Here is an 18,845-nt window from a genome sequence, read left to right as displayed (position 1 = left end):
TTTTGGCAAAAGGTAATTTGCTGGGACCTAGAAGTGCCAGGTTTCGAACCCAAGTCTTGCTGGGTCCGAGTCGCGCGTGCTATCCACTCTCCTAAGTGTTCCCGCCCACCCACCCCTGGTAGACTTTTCTTTTATAGTAACGAAAGGGAAATTTTAAAAGCCCCCCTGGAAAAGAATTTAATGTTCCAAGTACCCGAATTGAAACCCCACCCTTATAGTTCCGCTGAGCCAATGAAAACGCTAAGTCATGTTTGCATATAATTGTAAAGTATTTTATTTCGAGCAAAATAAACTGCCACTGATGTATTCTCATATTTTCAAACATCCACTTGTCAAAGATTTTTAAAATATTTTAATCACAATAAGTTTTGAATATTCAGCTACATGTATCTAAAACAAAAATATTAATATCTGCTCTGAGACTCGCTCAAGTTTTATTTGATAAATAAACTATCTAATGAACTACTTGGCTAATGTTTGATATGAGATAAAAATATTAATCAGACTTTTCCATTTCATTTTTAACAAAAACAAAGGCAGTTCTAGTAGCTGTCTCACCCTCGTGACCATGGGTAAATATCCAACGAGATTCACTCTAACATGATAAATTATTATTTTAAAAGTCACAATAATACCTAAAATTCCTAAGAATTTCAAAATGTGGCCTTCTTTCAAAATAACCTGTATCTGCCATTGTTTTTGTTTCATTTTATTCATAAGCTGCTGTGAATTTTTTCAGGATATGGCTTTTTCTACATCTTATACAACATAAAATCCCAACAGTTATTGCTTGTTTTGCAAAAAAGGTCACAAGCAGTTTGTGAAATTTATTTCAACATAAAACAGCAACCGATACGTTTAAATACACAAGAGATACACTTCAATGGGGAAAGTGAAAAAAATCCCGTAGAAACGTCGATTATTGAAAAAAAAAAATGCCATTTTAGCAATTGCAACATGTAATTATCAAACCTAGGCAGAATGGAGGGACAAACCATGGTATTACTTATAACACCTTGCTTTTTAAGTCCAAAGATGTGAAACAAATTAAATAAATTATTTGTAACTTTCTGAACAAAAATAATGTTCTTTTGCGAGATCATAAACATTATTTTTGCATCTGCTGCTCGATATATTGAAGGTGGTGTCGAGGTAGAATTATTAAGGAGCAGGAGAGTTTTCAAAATAGGAAAATTTGGATCACATGACTGTTCCCTTCATCTTAATGCACGCGAGATCTGTTTAACAAATTAACGTTACAAATGTAAGCCATAATTAACAAATAATTACAAAAAATATTGCACATTCTACTCAACTCACCTTTAGCAAAATAGGCAATATTAGGATTACAACCAGATGAGCAAATTTACAAAAATCTTTATTATATCTTCGTTCTTTTTATGCACAGTTTAACCGGTAGCCTTGGATTAGCCAAAGCAGTTTTTAACTACATGTAATTTTGCAAATTGAGCCTTAAACGTGTGAACTTTATATACTCCATTACTCAAACAAAATGATCAGTTGTGGTCCGTAAAAATGACACTTTTCACTCAACAAGACAGCAAGTTTCCAAGCTTCAAAAGATTATAAAGATACGAGTTTTAAGCAACTAGATTTTGAGTCTTCCTCGCTATGGAATTAAGACTTGTGAATTTCACACGTGGCAATAAAATAATAGAAATTTGGAACCCCAAACGGGGTTTTCAGATCGTAGTTATCCAAACAGTTTTTGGACACAGTAAACCTAAAGGCAAAATTGCTGAAATTTCTAGAATTTTTGGTTCCTTTATAAAAGGTCTAACCGCATTGCATGCCTTTAAAATTGAGAACTAAATTCCAGGAGCGAGTGAAAATATTATAAATTCCAAGTTCTGAGTGACGAGTGAAATGCTCGCTATTTAAAAATAAAAAAATCTTTTTTTATTATTTTGATATATTTTTGTCAACTAAGCATTAAACAATATTGAAAATGGATTGAATTCATTATGTATTATTTGTAAGATCAATGACAATGAAAAGGCCAAAATGAGCTTCAGTTTTCCTGGACTAGAAAAATAAGTTTTCTGTTTTTTGAGCAGTATATTTAGAGTGATGTAAACGTTAAGTCACATTTTGCTGCCTTGCTAAATAATACCGCATTTAACGTTTTACAAAAGTCACTAGAGCAAAACGTGTTTAAAGGCATAAGGGCGATTTTATTCCTTGGCGAAATAAAACGAGTTTTGTTACCAATGACTATGCAGAGTTAAATATGCTTCGTTTTAAATTTTTTACAAAAAGCTTTAAATTTTGGAGGTAAAAAATCATGACAAATTGTTTTGGACAATTGTTTTATTTTGATTAGGCAACGTTATAGTGGCATTAGCTAAGACTCTAAATGAGAAATATCAAATTTACGTTTAAACATTACTTGCAAATGGCGCTAGCAATTCGCCCCTATGCCTTGAAAATGGCTCCTTTTGTTATCAGTGACGCAAAAAGCAGTGCAACTAGGTCACATACTTCAATGTACTGAAATAATACATAATATGGTACTTTTTGTGAAATCATGCCAAAATTCGAAATGGAAGAAGGCCTACATAAGCTTTATCCCGTTCTTTAATTTTCAATTGTGACTATTTTGTTGTACATAATAATGACACAATCTTTTTACAAACCACTTACTTAATTTCAAAAGCCAAAATTTTAAAAGAGCCACTCCACAGAATTTTCCCCATCCTGACTTTTTTCGCAGGTAAAAATTTACTGCTATTCCTAATTCTACCGATGTAGTTTAAAATTCTGTGTGGTTAGCATGAGGCACAACCGCAATTTTCACTGTCATGAGGTACGTAATGATATAAAGGAGCCATGGAGGACACAAAATGTCACGTGGGGAAAATATTGATGGATGGCAAAACCCAATGTTCAACATAATCAAACCCATTTTTTGAATGATCAGATATAATTTTTGACAAATACCTAATCCCATTGTCTTACAACGTTTCGTTGAATCGGTTAAACCTGAAATATCCATATACTTGGTATCCTGACCGCCTAGCATCCACACCCTGGTCACTCAGAACGGAAGAAGAAGTGACATCTCTTTCAAGGGTTCAGGATTGAAATGACTCATAGGGGTAGTAGGCAGGAAGAGCTAGGTGACCGCCCATTTTATTTACCAATTACCATAATTTGACAGGCAATGTTTGATTAACAATTTACTAAAATAGGCCTAGTAATGCACAGGAAGTTTTTGTTTCCCACACATTTCAAAATACACTTCATTAAATTAATTAAATAATGTCTCAGACCCTTACACACCCCCAAAATAAAATGGCATCATGTAGGTCACTGGCTATCCTTATATGGTCTTCTATATGCTGCAATCTGAGCAGTTTTTGCCAGGTTTGACAAACCAAACCGTTCTATAGCGCCATCTGGAGGGGAACAGAACTGATCTTCTCTGCTGCAATCGGTAGCTTAACAGATTGTAAAAATATTTAGTGTGTGCATTTACAAAATTACGAATTATGTCCAAGGTGTGTGTGGTAAACAAGACGATTTCTGGCGTTTAGCGTCTAAATTCTACAGAATATCTATTTATCTTATAATAAGAACAACAACGGCGGATTTCTTATATATATAAATGTATTCTTATATAGGTTTTTTATTTTTATGGATGACATCCTGCGCGCGCACCAATTTTCGCCCGTTCTCAAAAAAAAAAAAAAAAAAAAAAAAAAAAAAAAAAAAAAAAATCCCCCCCCCCAGCCCCCAACCAAGTAGATTGAATTTGCCAGGAAATGAGCTTTCTGCGTATGCGTATTATCGCCACGTGGAAATGCGGCTGCTCTGCCGTCAAATTCATCTCTAGGATTTCTTTCAAATTACACAACAATAAAAGTCATAAAGAGAACGGGCGCCGTCGTTTTGGATTAGTATGCCATTGATATTGGGCATGGAGATATCACCTTTTTACAAATGTGCGAAAGGCTGGCGGCGGCCGAAAAATTTCTGTGGCATTCTGTACAAAGCAGCATAATACCAGGTTTTCTGTAGCGAAAAAAGGGTCGACAAGGGCGTCGAGGTATTTGGTGGGCTGAAGGTCGGACAGGCCACCTGACAGTTTGGCTGCTTCGTGTGAGTTGAAGTATGCAAAATGGCATCGTCCGGAATGACCTTTAATAGATTAGGTAGTATTAAGCATATCTTTGCATCATTTTTTTAACATTTCTGTGAAGTGTTCAAAATGCTTTAATATTCTGAGAGTACAAATAAAGACACGCTGTTTGATTGATATTTGTTTTATTGATTGCTATACATGTACCAACTAAATGCATGAAATAAACTTAAATAGATTTGGTAATATGAAGTATATCTATTCATGACTTTTTTTTTTACATTTCTACGAAGTATTCACAATGCTTTAATATTTTGAGAGCACGGATAAAGGCATATTGTTAGTTTGATACGTGTTTCTGTGGTAAAATTTGTGTTTCCAGCTGTGTACTGACAGCATTCCTTTACTTAAGCAGTATTTTTTTTTTTTTTTGGACTGTTTTTTTTTTTCGCCCTCTCGCACCGATTTTGGGGTACCCAGAGGATGTCATCCATAAAAATAAAAAAGTGTGGCCTAATGGAAAATTTCTGAAACTGCCAATATGTTATGGTAGTCTCTTTAAAAATCTCATTGGTTTTTAACTACCTAGTTGTATGGTGTCCAATATCAGGTTATATTTGTTTGGAAAAATGATAACTTACCAAAATCGAATGTTTATTCATTTTAATTGTACATTTTGGCGCTTCAATCTAATAAAATATTTAATTTTTTTCATAAATTAATTTTATATGTATTCACTGAGAATGAGATCAATAAGATTTAATAAGGTAAAGTTTTTGTAAGTCTAAGATTTTTTGATAAAAATCCTGACATCCCCGACAAACAGATTTCCCCCGATTTTAAATTTGTCATTGTGACATCTGAGCACCAATGGAATTTTTTTTTTTTTTTTTTGTAAGCGTGTTATTAGGCTTTCCAGGATTTTAGAACGTTTATTGTTATTTTTATAGATCTACACGTATATTTAAAATTCTATCTAGTCTAGAGCGGAATGTTACTATACAGTAGGACACATACTGTCTCGGCGTAGGGTTTTTACGTCGTTTTTTCACGCGCCATTACGTTACGTCGCATTCGTTTTGTGAAACAGTGGAAATTCGACCGAAAAATGTCAATATTATCTGCAGAAGTAAATATCTAATACTTCCAATCAGATGTTATATTAATTGGGTATTTAAGCTTCATACCCATGTAATATTTTATTTTGAAATGTTTCATTTGACTGAGTTTATGTTCGCCAAACTCACACGTCGCGGTGACATTTTTCCTTGACAACATCGTAACTTTCCTTATAATTTGCAAACTAGAGAGTGTGCGGGAAATTCCAGAGCCTGAATAATGTGTTTAAAAGCCATAATTGTGTGGCTAAATTTTTATTCAAATCTATCCTTGTAAACAAATGCCTCAGCTGTTTTCGTAGGAAGATAGTGTAAAAGTCAGGATTTGACGTCATGCATAGCCCAAGACGAGCCCAACTGAATGTTTGTTTACATTTTCACCTATTTGCACTTTGGCGAATACTTGTTTTAAATATGGTCGGTAATTCTATTTTCATGTTGATATATGTTACTGTCTGTATAAGGTTTAGTCCTAATTCCATTTTACGATGTATACGACTGATATTTGTATAAAAACAATATCTAAGGAGCTGGTCAAAATTTTCAGTGGTAAATGTGCAAGCTTAAATTGGCTAATATATGTATTTCTAAATGTTATCTGTGTTTTATGTGACATTGATAAGATAAGTGGATTGTTTTCTTCATTTTAATTGGCAAATAAGTATTTTTAATAAGCATATATTTCTTTAAAATCCTTTATTCAACATATACAACATACTGAAACATGTTGAACAATTTTATCTGGCGAGTTATAATAGTAGAAAAAAATAATAAATTAACATGATGATAGTAATAAATCCACCTTCAAAACCAAGGCATCATGCTGTTAAAATCTACACCATGTGTTGCATTGTCAGTGATATAATTTATAAATGCAATTTTTGATTGTTTTATGTTAAAGAACTTCTCTGTAGGCATTTGGCAATTAAAATATTTGAAGACATTGTATATAACCAGGGCACTAAATTTGCATTTATTATCTAGTACAACCGGCTGTTTAAAAACACATGGACTTTCTTGTTACAGTGAATACTAGTTCTACTATATGAAAGAAAATGAAAAGAAAAATGTCACAAAGCATATTTAAGCTTTGTGATCATGTCTCATAATGTTTATAATTATTATTTAAAGATACAGTGTCATTTTCAACATTAATCACAAAATTATAATTTTGCATGTTTTTTTACAAAATCATGAATTCTTAGAGAGGACATGATTAAACTGCAAAATATCTGTTTCCCTTGTTTTCTTTTTCTTTTGCCATTCCTTTGCTGTCTTTCTCTTTGAATAATAAGCCAACAATTAAGTGGTAAACCATGGGCTATTGGTTTTCTGCAATTATCAACTTTTATTGAAAAATACAGTGACTATCAAGGCTATGCCTTAAGTTGCTTTAGATCTGTCCAAATACTCAGTAAATATATCTTTCATATCTCTATCAATAGAGGTATAGAAATAAATACATAAACAAAGGTTGCTTAATTGATATCATCATGATCACTTTCACATTATGTAGCACCCACTTTTCCTGTTACTTGCATGAAACTCTTCATTTTCACCTGCAATGAAAAAATACCACTACTACATAAATTATTAGAGACCATGGTTAAAGATAAACATTTTCATTTACATAAATTGTATCAAAACTTACTACAGAAGACCACAACCGATCCACACATACAGGTAGTTAATGGTACCGGGGGCACATAAGGCACCGTTACAACAAAGTTTACTATGAATTACATAATAATGCTTTCCTGGGAACTAACATGATGATGCTCAAAATTTTTCTACTGTAGATTTGCATTGTGGAATGTACTTTGAGATATAGCTGTATAACAATTAGAAGTGTATAATTGAAGATTAAACATGTACCCCGTATACTTATCAAATGAATCTTGGCAGGTGCTCGCGCTGGTAAACTGCTTTCGTATCATTATTCAGACTTGCCAAAAATTAAGTAAATCTGTTGACTAAAGTGATTTAAATGAGTCGGGGTAGGTCACACGGTGCAGAATGAACAACACCCCCTATTAACAAAACTACATGTATGATGTATACTATTTAACTTACAACTTGGACATATCCGAATGTACTGTATATACCGTACATGATCTTGAAGTTGAGGGGAAGGCATACACTTTTTTCGTATAAAGTATAACTTCTGAATTCTGTTGAAAATCTATACCTACCTCATTATAATCTTCATATATAGTTTACATGTGTGGGTCACAAATTTCCGCAAGTTTTGGTGCAATTCGAAACTGGCCGCACAATTCACTCCGCCTGTCAACCCTCGTGATAAAATTGCGGGATTTCCAATGAAAAAAGGTCAGACAAACTCCCGCAAAACGAGAGGCAAAATTGGTTCTTCGGCATTAAATTTAAGTTGTATTTTTATTATTTCATGCAATCATTGCCCTAATAAACTGAAAACCTTATTTGTGATCAAACTGGAGACTGGCAAACCAAAGAGTGTGCGGGATTTTCCTTTAAAAATTGAAAACCTTTATACTTGAGCAAACTTTTTTCGCAATTTAACCAAATTTTATATTTGTAAACAAATTTCTCGCATTATAGTCCCTCCCTAGACATATGCGTTTTTGGTTCTGTAAAAAATTCCGTCCTCTGTATTCAGGACGCGGTGGAAAGAATTCTTTACGGTTTATTGGTAAAACTATGCTATTTTTCGACAGAAGAACAAATGTTTATTCACTTTTTAAAATATAGACCTCGACCCCGGATTATGGAACGATATTTGACGTTTTTCAGCTTTGCACAGTCTGTGTATAAAAATGAACGTAAACTAACCTCTAATACTTTGCATGTAGCTACGATAGAGCTTTATTTACTATCGTGTAAAGCTTAATCCATATGATTGGGGTTATTATTGGAGAAAAACGCTAAAATAATGGTTAACTTCGTGTTGTTCTCAAACCCCGGATTATAGAACAAAACCGGAAGTGCGCAGATAACGTCGCGTCAGTGTGTGTTAGATAAGATGCAAGGCAATATGTAGTGCAAGGGGTCTATAAAAGACAATAAAACGACGAATGCGCTTTATATTGCGAATATCAATGAAAATAACAGCTGTTATTGTTCATATTAAGTTGGTCGTTTATTTTTAAACACAAATATTGCTGAATAATGGAATAGCCCACTCATTCACTACTGCCTTGAATCGGATTATGGAACAAAACGAGAAGTTGCCGCTACGTCGGAGTATCAAAGCGATGTTTAGTAGTCAGATAATTTAAAATGCCAAATTGAAAATACTGTATCCATAATTATGAATTAAAAGAAAAATATTGATATTTCTCATTTTAAAACTCATCTATCATTCGTTTGATCTGCCTTAAGTAAACAACGCCAGTAATCATTCAAAATAAAAGCTTTAATTCATGGTGACAAAAGTGGCAATTAACATTAACAGCTCACATATCATTAACAAAGAATTTATCGAAAGTGTGACAAATGCAATAAACAAAAAAATTGCGGAGAACTCGCGTAACAATGCTGTAACTTTACAAAGAGATGAATGTATTCATCTTTCTGAAGAGTGCTGTGACTTTTATGAAATGGATCTAACCTTTAACTCCTTAAATTGAAATCACTGCAATCATTCTAATATTACACTGTCTTGCCCTTCAAGAAAACAAATGAAGAGGCACAAAAGTTATGTACATTACTATACTATATCTCAAATCAAACGTGCACTGCAACTCTGTTCACCATTTTTACGTTGCGTTGTGTGTAACGCACAAGAACATATCATTCCGTCTGTGTGGTATTGTCTGTCTTGTCTGTTGGGCGTCCCAAGTCGTCGTAAACTGTCTGCGTTGCCATGTCCCTCTTGTCATTGTCGTCTGTCTCGCATTCCATAAGCAGAGTGCATACTGTCTCCGTCTTAATCGTCATATCTTTGTTTTCTATAAATTTTGATTCGTCAATTGCACTTTTGTCCAGTGGATATATACCTGTGGTTTTGAAGGCATTTTGCAATTTTAAAGGAGTATATGCTTTGGCACGTGCCGATTTAAGTATTGCTGGGAATGTACTCTTACTAATCACCAAATTCTTTCTAAGTAGGCTTGCCGATTTGGCAATCTTTCGGAATTCTAACTTCACATCTTTAAACACCTGGTCCATAGGCTGCAAGTAGTGGCTCGTATGGCTGGGTATATTAAGCAGAATTACACCATTGTCTCTGGCACAGTCGATTAGTTCTTTTGATGCATGCGCCGCTAAATTGTCCTGAATTAAAATAATCGGGCCATTTCTTTCTGTATGTTTCAAGAAAATCTTTTGAAACCAATCTAGATATTTATCAGAATCAACGTATCCAGAGGGAGAGGAACTGTACACGGAGTTCAGAGGACCTTGGAACAAAGTGTCGTCGGCAGGTAAGCAGCCTTCAAAAATGATCATGGGCGGCAGCAGATCCCCCATTGCATTGGCACATTCCAAAACTGTAATATGGCCGGAGGAAGTGATCGACCTCTCGTAAGGAAAGGTCTTTCCTTTCGCAGCTACAATTTTTGTGCTTGCCTGAGACTGAAAATATGTTTCATCACAGTTATAGATGCAACCCGGTTTTCCTTCAAGATTATGCTTTACAAGCGTATCTTTGAGCAAAATGAAAAAACCATCCGCAATTGTTTTCTGTGACATTACCGCTCGCCCTCTGAAAAAAAGGGAACTTATCCATGTTAATGTGAAAAAAAATTGGTTCATATTTATTAAATAATGTTTTCTTATTTTCCGATATCCGTTCTTATCTTTAGATGAAGACAATTTTTATTTTCTTATAATTTTCATTTATTTAGCATGGTTTTATTTTATCTCACAATATTGCACCTATTAATCTGCCCTGGTTTTCTTAGGGACAACTTTGGATGTCGATTCATGAATCAATTCCACCAGCCGTTCGACGCTGAAAAGTGCACATTCCTATTCTGACCAACAGCCATGGCAAATTTGCACACCAAGTCTTTGGTTAGTGGAAACCCCCAGTCACTCATTATAAGGCAGTAGTCGACCAGCGCGGCCTCATCAGAGTGACTGAGGGCCAACTTTCCATGACCACCTCCCTTGAGAGCACCTGTGGTATATTTAAGAAAAAGAGAAGAAGAAGAAGAAGATACAAGATAGGGACAGATGAAATAAGAAGATTTAAAGAAAAAACTTCTAGTAGAAGGCGTAAACCTAATAAATGATTGACAAGTTTAACACTGGGTCAGCTTCCGAGAGCCGAACGCGCACAAAAGTTAATTAATCCCCTTACACCTTTTAGTAGGCGGGACAGACATTTAAGCCGGTCAGGCTGACAGCAATCTAGTGAGACTCCCCATGGGGATAGATCGATCTAAATATATGTGGGAATGCAGTCTAGGGTGGCTATTTTGAATTTTTTATTTTCATCAGAACAAAGATCAAACATGTGTCATTTGTATACCTGAAATATGATTATAAAGGGTCGTCTTCGGCACGTCAAACATACGTGCCGCCTCTGATAATGAATAAGAGTCCTCTCTCACGGCACTGATAGCAGCATGTAAACACTCAGGATCATATAACTTTCTCTTCGGCATGCTGAAATTCATTGTGCATAAACAAGGTCAGTAACGATATTTTCACTCATAATGTCCAATATAAAAAGTCAATATAAATTCTTATTTTGTGGCAACAAATTTATTTAAAGTCACAAGCGGCGCGAGCCTAATAGCGCTTGGAGCGTTCTCTAGCGGCAGTTTACAGTGCACAGAAAGCGCACACTGCGATGGCCAACATCGAAGCCATTTTTACGAGATCATGGAATACTTCAACTTGTTAGGCCTACTCTTGTAAGTGGATGTTTTGAAAATTATTTCAATAAGCCGAGAACAAGAAACACAAACAATAAGAGATGAGACAAGTTAGGCTACAACACTTATAGCAGTAAAAGACGGCCGTGTTTACGTCCACAGCGATCGATGTATCTACACGTAACCAGTATGAAAAAGTTAGTAATCGAGATCGGAAACTGACAGTAACAAGTGCAGACGAGAACGGACGGTAAACGACTTTAAAACTTGTTTGAATAAACGTAAGTTCAGTATTAATTTTATCAAATTTAAGAGCAACGAACTTTCAAACGCTAACATTTCAATTTGTATCAGGTCGTAACGTGCGTCTGCATAGCGCGTTTGATACATTGTAGCAGACGCTTGAAACTTACGTGGAACGGGGATTTTTTACGCTCTGCATGCTGGGTAAAAAGGGCAAACTTCCGGTTTTGTTCCATAATCCGGGGTCGTTCCATAATGCGGGGTCGAGGTCTATGACTGACGGGAGTTGCAACGTTGTGCAACGTAAAAAAGAGAAAATGTGTGACGCAAACGTCAAGCGGATAACGTGAAATGACACCACGTGCGCTTGACGTTACGTGAGTTGTGCGTTCGCGACAGTCTCAGGCACCGTCTGTCCAGGGGCAAAATGTCCGTGTTATAACATTGCCTCCACGATGATTTTATACTGAAAAATAGGAATAAACGTTTTAGACTCTCACTGTTTATTTCAAGTCTATCCATTAAGTTGACGTAAAGTTCAGAATTACCTTTTTGACAAGCAGGTAAGTTGAAATGAAACGGTAATGATTTTGGTCGCAAATTAGGTGAAATAACGCAACCAAAATCTATATTTATTTTCAGATTTTAATTGGGCTTATTCAGGATCAAAATTCCAATTTGACTTAGGAAGATTTAAATCAGGTGACAAATGTAATCCTGACTATTTAATTGTTTATGACATATATATATGTTTTTAACCTCATACCCAGGCGAGAGTCCTGCTTTTTTCCATTCACTTCTTATGATGTTGTCTTTCAGGTGCCCACTTCATTATAGTGGCCATGAGTACAAAAGATGGCGTGTATCCTATATAATCTAGTTGTTACATTTCAGGAAGAATTTGCGAATACAAACATAGCATTTGAAAATAAAATTTGACTATGGTCGATTTTACACCAGCCTAGATTTCAATCTGTCCTGCAACATATATATATATATATATATATATATATATATATATATATATATATATATATATATATATATATATAGTCCCGCAACGTTGTTCTGGAGGAGCCTTGTCTTTGACACTATGCTTTTTGTAGATCCTGCCCATTTTTTCTGAAATTTCTTTACAATGAGGGAGATACTGTACCCGTTGGCTAACAGCATGAAAGATTTTCGGTTTGTCTTTTTCTTATGATTCAACTACCCAGCTAATGAACGTTTTTGCTCAATCTTATTCCGTATTAGACGATGTAACAGCCTAACAAGACGAGGTCACCCATCACCCCTTTACACAAACGTATCACCTTTAATTTCGTACGGATTTATTCATTTGAAATATTTAATATAATTTGAGTCGCAACGTAAACGTTCGAAATGAGGCTCTCTAGAAATGAACTCTTTTCAGGTATGATGGCCTTCTCACAAATTGCAGCTGTCTTCTTGTGTTGCTTCTTGACTTTCCATCTCACGCCTACCAGTGCATGTATGTATTTTAAAAACGCCTCAAAAGTACTACACAAAGGTTTAATGCTATCAATCATTACATATTGCTATTGTCGTTTCACCCCTTATCAGTAGAATATGGGTTTTTTTTCAAATCAGCGAATTAAAGAAGTTTTCATAAATTCGTTTTCGGCATGTCTGTTCAATTTTAATTTTGATTTTACTCAATAAGTTTTGGTAAGATAAAAAAGCTTGTAATAACCACTCGGTAAAAATGCTGATTAAATTTACAGATATTTGTGGTTTGGGAATTTTAAAAATAGAAATCTGTAAGTAGGTCTAGTAGAAGTCTGCAAAACAGTACAAGATATTTCTTTAATTTTTCTTATTTCTGGCGAAAACCCTGCAAACCTTTCCGTTTACTTCTAACGATATATCAAATTATGATGCATTATCAACCACGTTTAAATGAAATTAAAATAACATTTTTCTTGAACAGGGGACTACATTTCATATGCCGGCGCGGAGGGCGCACAATACAAGGGCTGCTATGCTAGACCCAGCCCGGCCCTCTTCAACAGTCATGAAAAGAGGGGGGAGAAACTCGAAGTTGGAGACTGCACAGACTTCTGCAAAAAGCAAGGAACTAAATATGTAGCACTGAGCCATTCGAGGTAAGCTACAAAAAATGTTATTGGAATGTGAATTACCCAAAATCTAAAATGAGGACTTAATACAGCTAGTGTGTCAAACATTATTTCTGTTGCCAGTTTTTGGCGTTGTGTAATTCACAAGCATGTTTGCATGCCTGTGTCCTTTCATCAATTCTTGCTCATTGATTAGTATCTTTAATATTTCGTTCGATAGATTCACTGTGCAAACTTCAAAGCGACAAAAGTTAAACTGTCATAAAAACCGCCGTTATCCTTTAAAAAACTTTGATCAACCAAAGTCCAAATGTGAATCATACTGGTATTTCATGTGAAAAAAAAAAAAAAAAAGAACGCCATTAATGATGATTTCACTTTTAAATTGAAGGGGGATCAACATATGCCGCTGTTTGAAAAACAACGTTCATCTCCGTCAACTTAGGGAAGTGAATAAATACGCATGTGGCGTTAGTTGCCAAAAATCGCAGCTGCCTTGTGGAGGTTTTTTTGGCCGTACGAATCTCTACAAGATAGTTAAAAGAACACCGAAGAAACTTCAGCGGAAACGATCCCGCCGAATACGTTATAGGTATGTAATCGGTCGTAGAAGATATAGACCAAGGTATCGGCCAAGGCCAATATATATAGGGCATCAGCGACGTGATAATGTCAGGGACAGTCGATCGAGAAGAAGAAGACCAAGGCCAAGACCACGACCCTCTCCCCTTTTAAAGCGGCGAGTTCAAAAAGTTACACGACCATCTAGCTTCTCAATCCGCAAACCTCCCCCAAGACGGAAACCCATCCCTAAACCGAAAATTGTAGCCGTTGAAGTGGAACGCAAACCGGGATGTAAACCAAAAGTGGTGTCAGTTGACGTTGCGAAGCCGAAGCCTAAAAAGAAAGTTACAACTGTTAGAGTCGAACCCAAACCAGTTAGTAAACCAAAAGTGGTGTCAGTTCACGTTGCGAAGCCGAAGCCTAAAAAGAAAGTTACAACTGTTAAAGTCGAACCCAAACCAGTTAGTAAACCTAAAGTTGTGGCAATCCAAGTGGTGCCTAAAACGATAACGAAGCCAAAGACGTGCGGGGGGAACAAAGGAGGATGAAGGAAATGGTGAGGAATAGGAGGATGAGGATGAAGATGAAGGAGATAATACGCACGTTTAATAATACGCACATTTGAAAGATGTCAAATTCACAGAAGAGTTTTGAATGAATTCGTCTTACATTGTCCAAAATGTTAACTCGTGCTGTTAAGCTTTCGAGCAGTTTAAGTTAACGCAGTAAATGGAAGATGGCTGACATTCTGAAAAGAACTTAAATTTAAAAAAACAGCGTGGTAAGACAAACCATCGCACACGTTTTTCAAGTTACAATTGGAAGCAAACAAACGGCTGTTGTTTTTATGAGAGAAAAACTGCGCACTTGATAACCTGTTTTTAATAAAAACTAAGTGTATTGTTAGCACATTACACATTTGTGTTTATTATTTAAACTTTGTGTTTAAATAATGTACACAGTACGCCCCAAGGTATAATTTGAAAAATATCATGATCAATCCAATATGGCGGCTACCTTTCTTAAGTTCGCTCGTTAGTGAGATAGTTCGGTAGTTAGTTGTCCTAACTAACTACTGCTTCGTGAAATGGGCCCCTGGGGCCGGTTTCACAAAGCAGTAGTTAGATAGAACAACTAACTACTGAACTACAGTACCTCGCTAACGAGCAAACTTAGCGATTTTCGAGGGGTGTTTCACGAAGCAGTAGTTAACTTATCGCTAAGTTCAGTCGTAAAGTTCGGTCGTTAGTTACGGCTATTTCACAATCAGATGTACACTTTGTGGTCCATTTTCGACCAAATATGAACTTCACCAAACAGAGGTTTGAATATCAGTAGGACATTAGTATAGATCTTGGGCATAATCCCTTCAAATGTTTTTGCACCGTTTCTCTTTGTTTTTGTTTGACACTAAAATGACTGGATGGTCTCACACTGGGGACGGACGCTACATTTTTACAAGTCAATTACATTCACGTGATGAATAAAACATAATAATTGGAAAATAATTATTTTAATAAGCATAATTTTATACACATGAATTGTACTTGCAATGAAAACCTCAAAATTTCAATCAACTGTGAGCTATTTTTTTCCAAAATGTACGGTTGCATGATGCATGGCCTCATTTCTTTTGCAAATAAAAATAAAATGTTGTGTGATTAAGATCAAATCAGGGGATTCCATCAATGATTTGAAATCTCTTATTTTGATATGACAAAGACTTGACCATAAGAATGACACATAATAAAATACCTAAAACATGTTAAGAGTGCCAAAATTTCATGACTTGGTACGTAATACACTGAGGGACGGACGCTACACCAAAACATGTCATTTTTATATCCCCATTCCAAAACATTAACTGTATTAAAATGAATACAAACAGTTCAACAACACATTTACAAATCAATAACAGGAGTGTATCCAGAGATATTTTCTGACAGTATTACAAATTCTCTGACATACTTTGAATAAGGGTCTCCCCCATCTCCAACTTTCTGCTTGTTTCCTTGCTTGCTATAATTCCTTTCTGTTCTAATATGCTGTTTACTCTAGGAGATCTTATTAGCCTTTCTACAATTTTAGCTTTTCTTCTCGGTGACCTCGGAAGGGCATTCTTTGCTTGTTTCAAGGTGGAGAAAGATGAAAACGGGCTTGAGTCTTTACCTTGTGGTGTTTTATCTTGTAACTGAACCCTTAGTCTCCATGCTTTACCCCTCAAGACCTGTTTCTTTTTAGCTTCACTGAGTTTCATCTTTCTGTTTCTTTCTCTTTGGGCTGAAAGTGTTTTTTCCTTCTCTCTCTTGCTTTAGCTGCTTCTGATAAAGCACTGATCTTTGTTTGTTCTCAGATTTTCTCTCTATATTTTCTCATTCTATTAGTTTCCTTTCCTCTTTCAGCTTTTGCTTATATTGGGTGATTCATTAAGTAAAGTCTCTTCTTTTCTCTTTCTTTTTTCTTTCTAAGTCTGTCCTTCTCTCTGGCAGTTTTCAAACGTTCGGGATCTTTTTTGAGTTCTTCTCGTTGTTTTCTTTTTTTTTCAAAGCACTTTCACTTATGCCTTCCATTTCCATGGCATTTCTTTTTGTACATTGACTAAGTTTACCCATCCCCACCAACAATAAAAACATAAATGTTGCTCCATCATTGTTCCAAGCTCAAATGCACAAATTACAACCTATTACCTTGGATAAAATATACTGTAGCTTTTTAGTCCAAACTATAACCAAGTGATGTCACTTCGTCTCATACATGTAGCAATTTAAAAGTACACAAGTGTTGTTTCACAGCAGCAAAAACAACAACATTGTTTCATATTATAACATTGTTTTAAATGTATCCATTTATTCATTACAAGTAATGCACCAAAGCGTCAGTGACAACCTTGGCCTACATTAGACAGATTATAATGAGTATTTACAAAATATACTTAATTAAAATCCATTTCAGCATGTGTATCCTTAATAAAGCGAAAAATACAAATTGGGGACGGGCGCTACAGGTGGGGACGGACGCTACATTTGACCACTAATCAAATGGTATGTCCACAGTGTGTCTTACTACTGGCCTTTTAGGTATATTATTTTATCATGGGTAGTGAAATGCATAAGTGCCTGAGTGTGGATTTAAAAAAAGATTAACTGCTATCCTTTTGCTACAGGGGGGACGGACGCTACAAAATTTTGTGTTAAGATGTGATTTCAATTTTGGATTGTTGGAATTTTCAACTAAACATGGATTTGGACACAGTAATTTTTTTAATGTATTGAAATACCTTTAAAAACACATTTTACTGAAGAAAAGTTATTGTCAAGCATAATATTTCCTTTCAGGGGCTCCTTGAAATCAGCTATGTTAAAAACAGAAAAATCCGTAACAGAGCTCCCTTTTAACATTCAATGGCTTTTGTCTCATATGTTACACTATATTATGTCCAACTGATTTTCAAACAACATTATACCTCACAACTGATATCTTTAGTCAAACTAAATGCAATAAATTACAATACCAAATTACATATCCACTACCTGAAATTATTACACAACTTCAGTGACCCTTCGTAACAACTAAAAACAGCTGTATTTAGGGGATTCAAATAAGTATATTTTTGCCAAAAAAAAAAATTTTGATTGCTCTGACTAAGTGCCATCTTCCAGATTGGACAAAGGGTGGGCACTACATTGGTTTTGATAATACTTAGAGGCAATGTAACATGCTCAATTTTGAAAGTGTACGTCTGATTGTGAAATAGCCGTTAGTTCTCTCGTTACTCACCGTAGTCTCGAAACCGTCTGCCGGAAGTGGAACTCTTGCGTAAAAGTGTCACGAAAGCACTAACTCTCTAATTTTTGGTGGCTGGAAATGCATAAGAAAGTCTGCTTTGAGGTCGTCGTAAAGGAGCTCCACCACCTTTTTGCCGCTCTTTTTGTCACAGCTAGGCGCAACCTCTCGTAAATTGCATCATCGTGTGTATATTCTAACAGATTCTGCCTTTCATGAAAATGTCGTAGTCTACGTTGCCGTCTGGCGGTACGGATAGCAAGAAAGGTAGCCGCCATGATAGGATACAAAGACAAACGACAGACAACGGTAACTAAGCAACCTTTTTATTTCACTCATTACGCATGCGTACGATGAAACTCTAGAGTTAGCGACTGGTCTGACAAGTCGTTAAATATCCAAAGCAACAACGAGACAATAACGAGCGAGAGAACTAGCGATTGCTTCGTGAAACGACACTCATAACTAGCGAGAGGCTAACTAGCGATCGCTAACTAACTACTGCTTTGTGAAACCGGCCCCAGGCCCCCGTTTCACAAAGAATCTTAAATCCGTAGTCGACTAGCTCGGGCTGGGTGACCTAGCTAGGTTGACTACGCTGAAGTCGACTAGGAGTGTTTCACAGAGGCTATACTGTAAATAAGAGCATAAACAACAAAATTTTGGAAAGAACATACCTCCTTCAAGATATTGTGCTATAATATCCTTGAATAGCACTGACATTCAGGCCCCCGTTTCACAAAGAATCTTAAATCCATAGTTGACTAGCTCGAGCTGAATGGCCTAGCTAGGTCGACTACGCTGCAGTCGACTAGGACTGTTTCACAAAGAATCTAAAGTCGTAGCTTGGTGTGCTTACCGTAGTCGACGCGCACGAGAAACTCTTCAAGAAAAGGAGGTTTAAAATTTCAAAAGTTTCACAAGACATGACGTTTAATGGCCTCTTTCGGCCGAGAACGATCGTTTATCAACAATAAAAGTCAGCCAAAACACAAACAAAGTTTGTTTTTGAACTTTATTGATTAGTTTTACTTCAATTCAACTTCAAAGTAACAGTTAAACATTAGCTTGTCGTGGAACACTGCTGACGGACGTCTAGCGGTCAAAAACATAAACAAACACGCGATCGGCT

At 35.8% G+C, this 18,845-nt stretch overlaps 2 protein-coding genes across 4 annotated transcripts; one reads left to right on the top strand and one right to left on the bottom strand.

Annotated features, from left to right (window-relative positions):
• Positions 1-8,596: 8,596 nt before the first annotated feature.
• On the bottom strand, positions 8,597-10,914 carry LOC106171663 (uncharacterized). Its single transcript, XM_087011425.1, has one exon. It carries the CDS (start codon positions 9,952-9,954, stop codon positions 8,992-8,994), a length of 963 nt encoding a protein of 320 aa, XP_086867551.1. The 5' UTR covers positions 9,955-10,914; the 3' UTR covers positions 8,597-8,991.
• Positions 10,915-10,985: 71 nt separating this feature from the next.
• LOC147762256 (uncharacterized) lies at positions 10,986-14,844 on the top strand. Of its 3 annotated transcripts, none has more exons than XM_087011422.1 (4): positions 10,986-11,063; positions 12,682-12,759; positions 13,219-13,393; positions 13,758-14,844. In XM_087011422.1, the coding sequence occupies exons 2-4, from the start codon at positions 12,684-12,686 to the stop codon at positions 14,476-14,478; spliced, it is 972 nt and encodes a 323-aa protein (XP_086867548.1). In that variant the 5' UTR covers positions 10,986-11,063; positions 12,682-12,683; the 3' UTR covers positions 14,479-14,844. The 3 variants fall into 3 exon arrangements, with proteins under 3 accessions (XP_086867548.1, XP_086867549.1, XP_086867547.1); XM_087011423.1 differs by lacking the exon at positions 10,986-11,063 and adding an exon at positions 11,170-11,305; XM_087011421.1 differs by lacking the exon at positions 10,986-11,063 and adding an exon at positions 11,687-11,830.
• The last annotated feature ends 4,001 nt before the right edge of the window (positions 14,845-18,845 follow it).

Source organism: Lingula anatina, chromosome 4 (genome assembly GCF_051362555.1).
Source record: "Lingula anatina isolate TDL-2025a chromosome 4, LinAna3.0, whole genome shotgun sequence".
NCBI lineage: Eukaryota > Metazoa > Brachiopoda > Lingulata > Lingulida > Lingulidae > Lingula > Lingula anatina.
The sequence above is the reverse complement of the archived record's forward strand: the minus strand, read 5'-3'. Positions and strand labels throughout refer to the sequence as shown.

Excerpts from the sequence above, each read along its gene's own strand:
- LOC106171663 (XM_087011425.1), bottom strand. The coding sequence starts at position 9,954 with ATGAACCAATTTTTTTTCACATTAACATGGATAAGTTCCCTTTTTTTC.
- LOC147762256 (XM_087011422.1), top strand. The coding sequence starts at position 12,684 with ATGATGGCCTTCTCACAAATTGCAGCTGTCTTCTTGTGTTGCTTCTTG. Across the intron at positions 12,760-13,218 it reads TCTCACGCCTACCAGTGCAT|GGGACTACATTTCATATGCC; the intron begins GTATGTATTTTA and ends TTTCTTGAACAG. Across the intron at positions 13,394-13,757 it reads GTAGCACTGAGCCATTCGAG|GGGGATCAACATATGCCGCT; the intron begins GTAAGCTACAAA and ends TTTAAATTGAAG.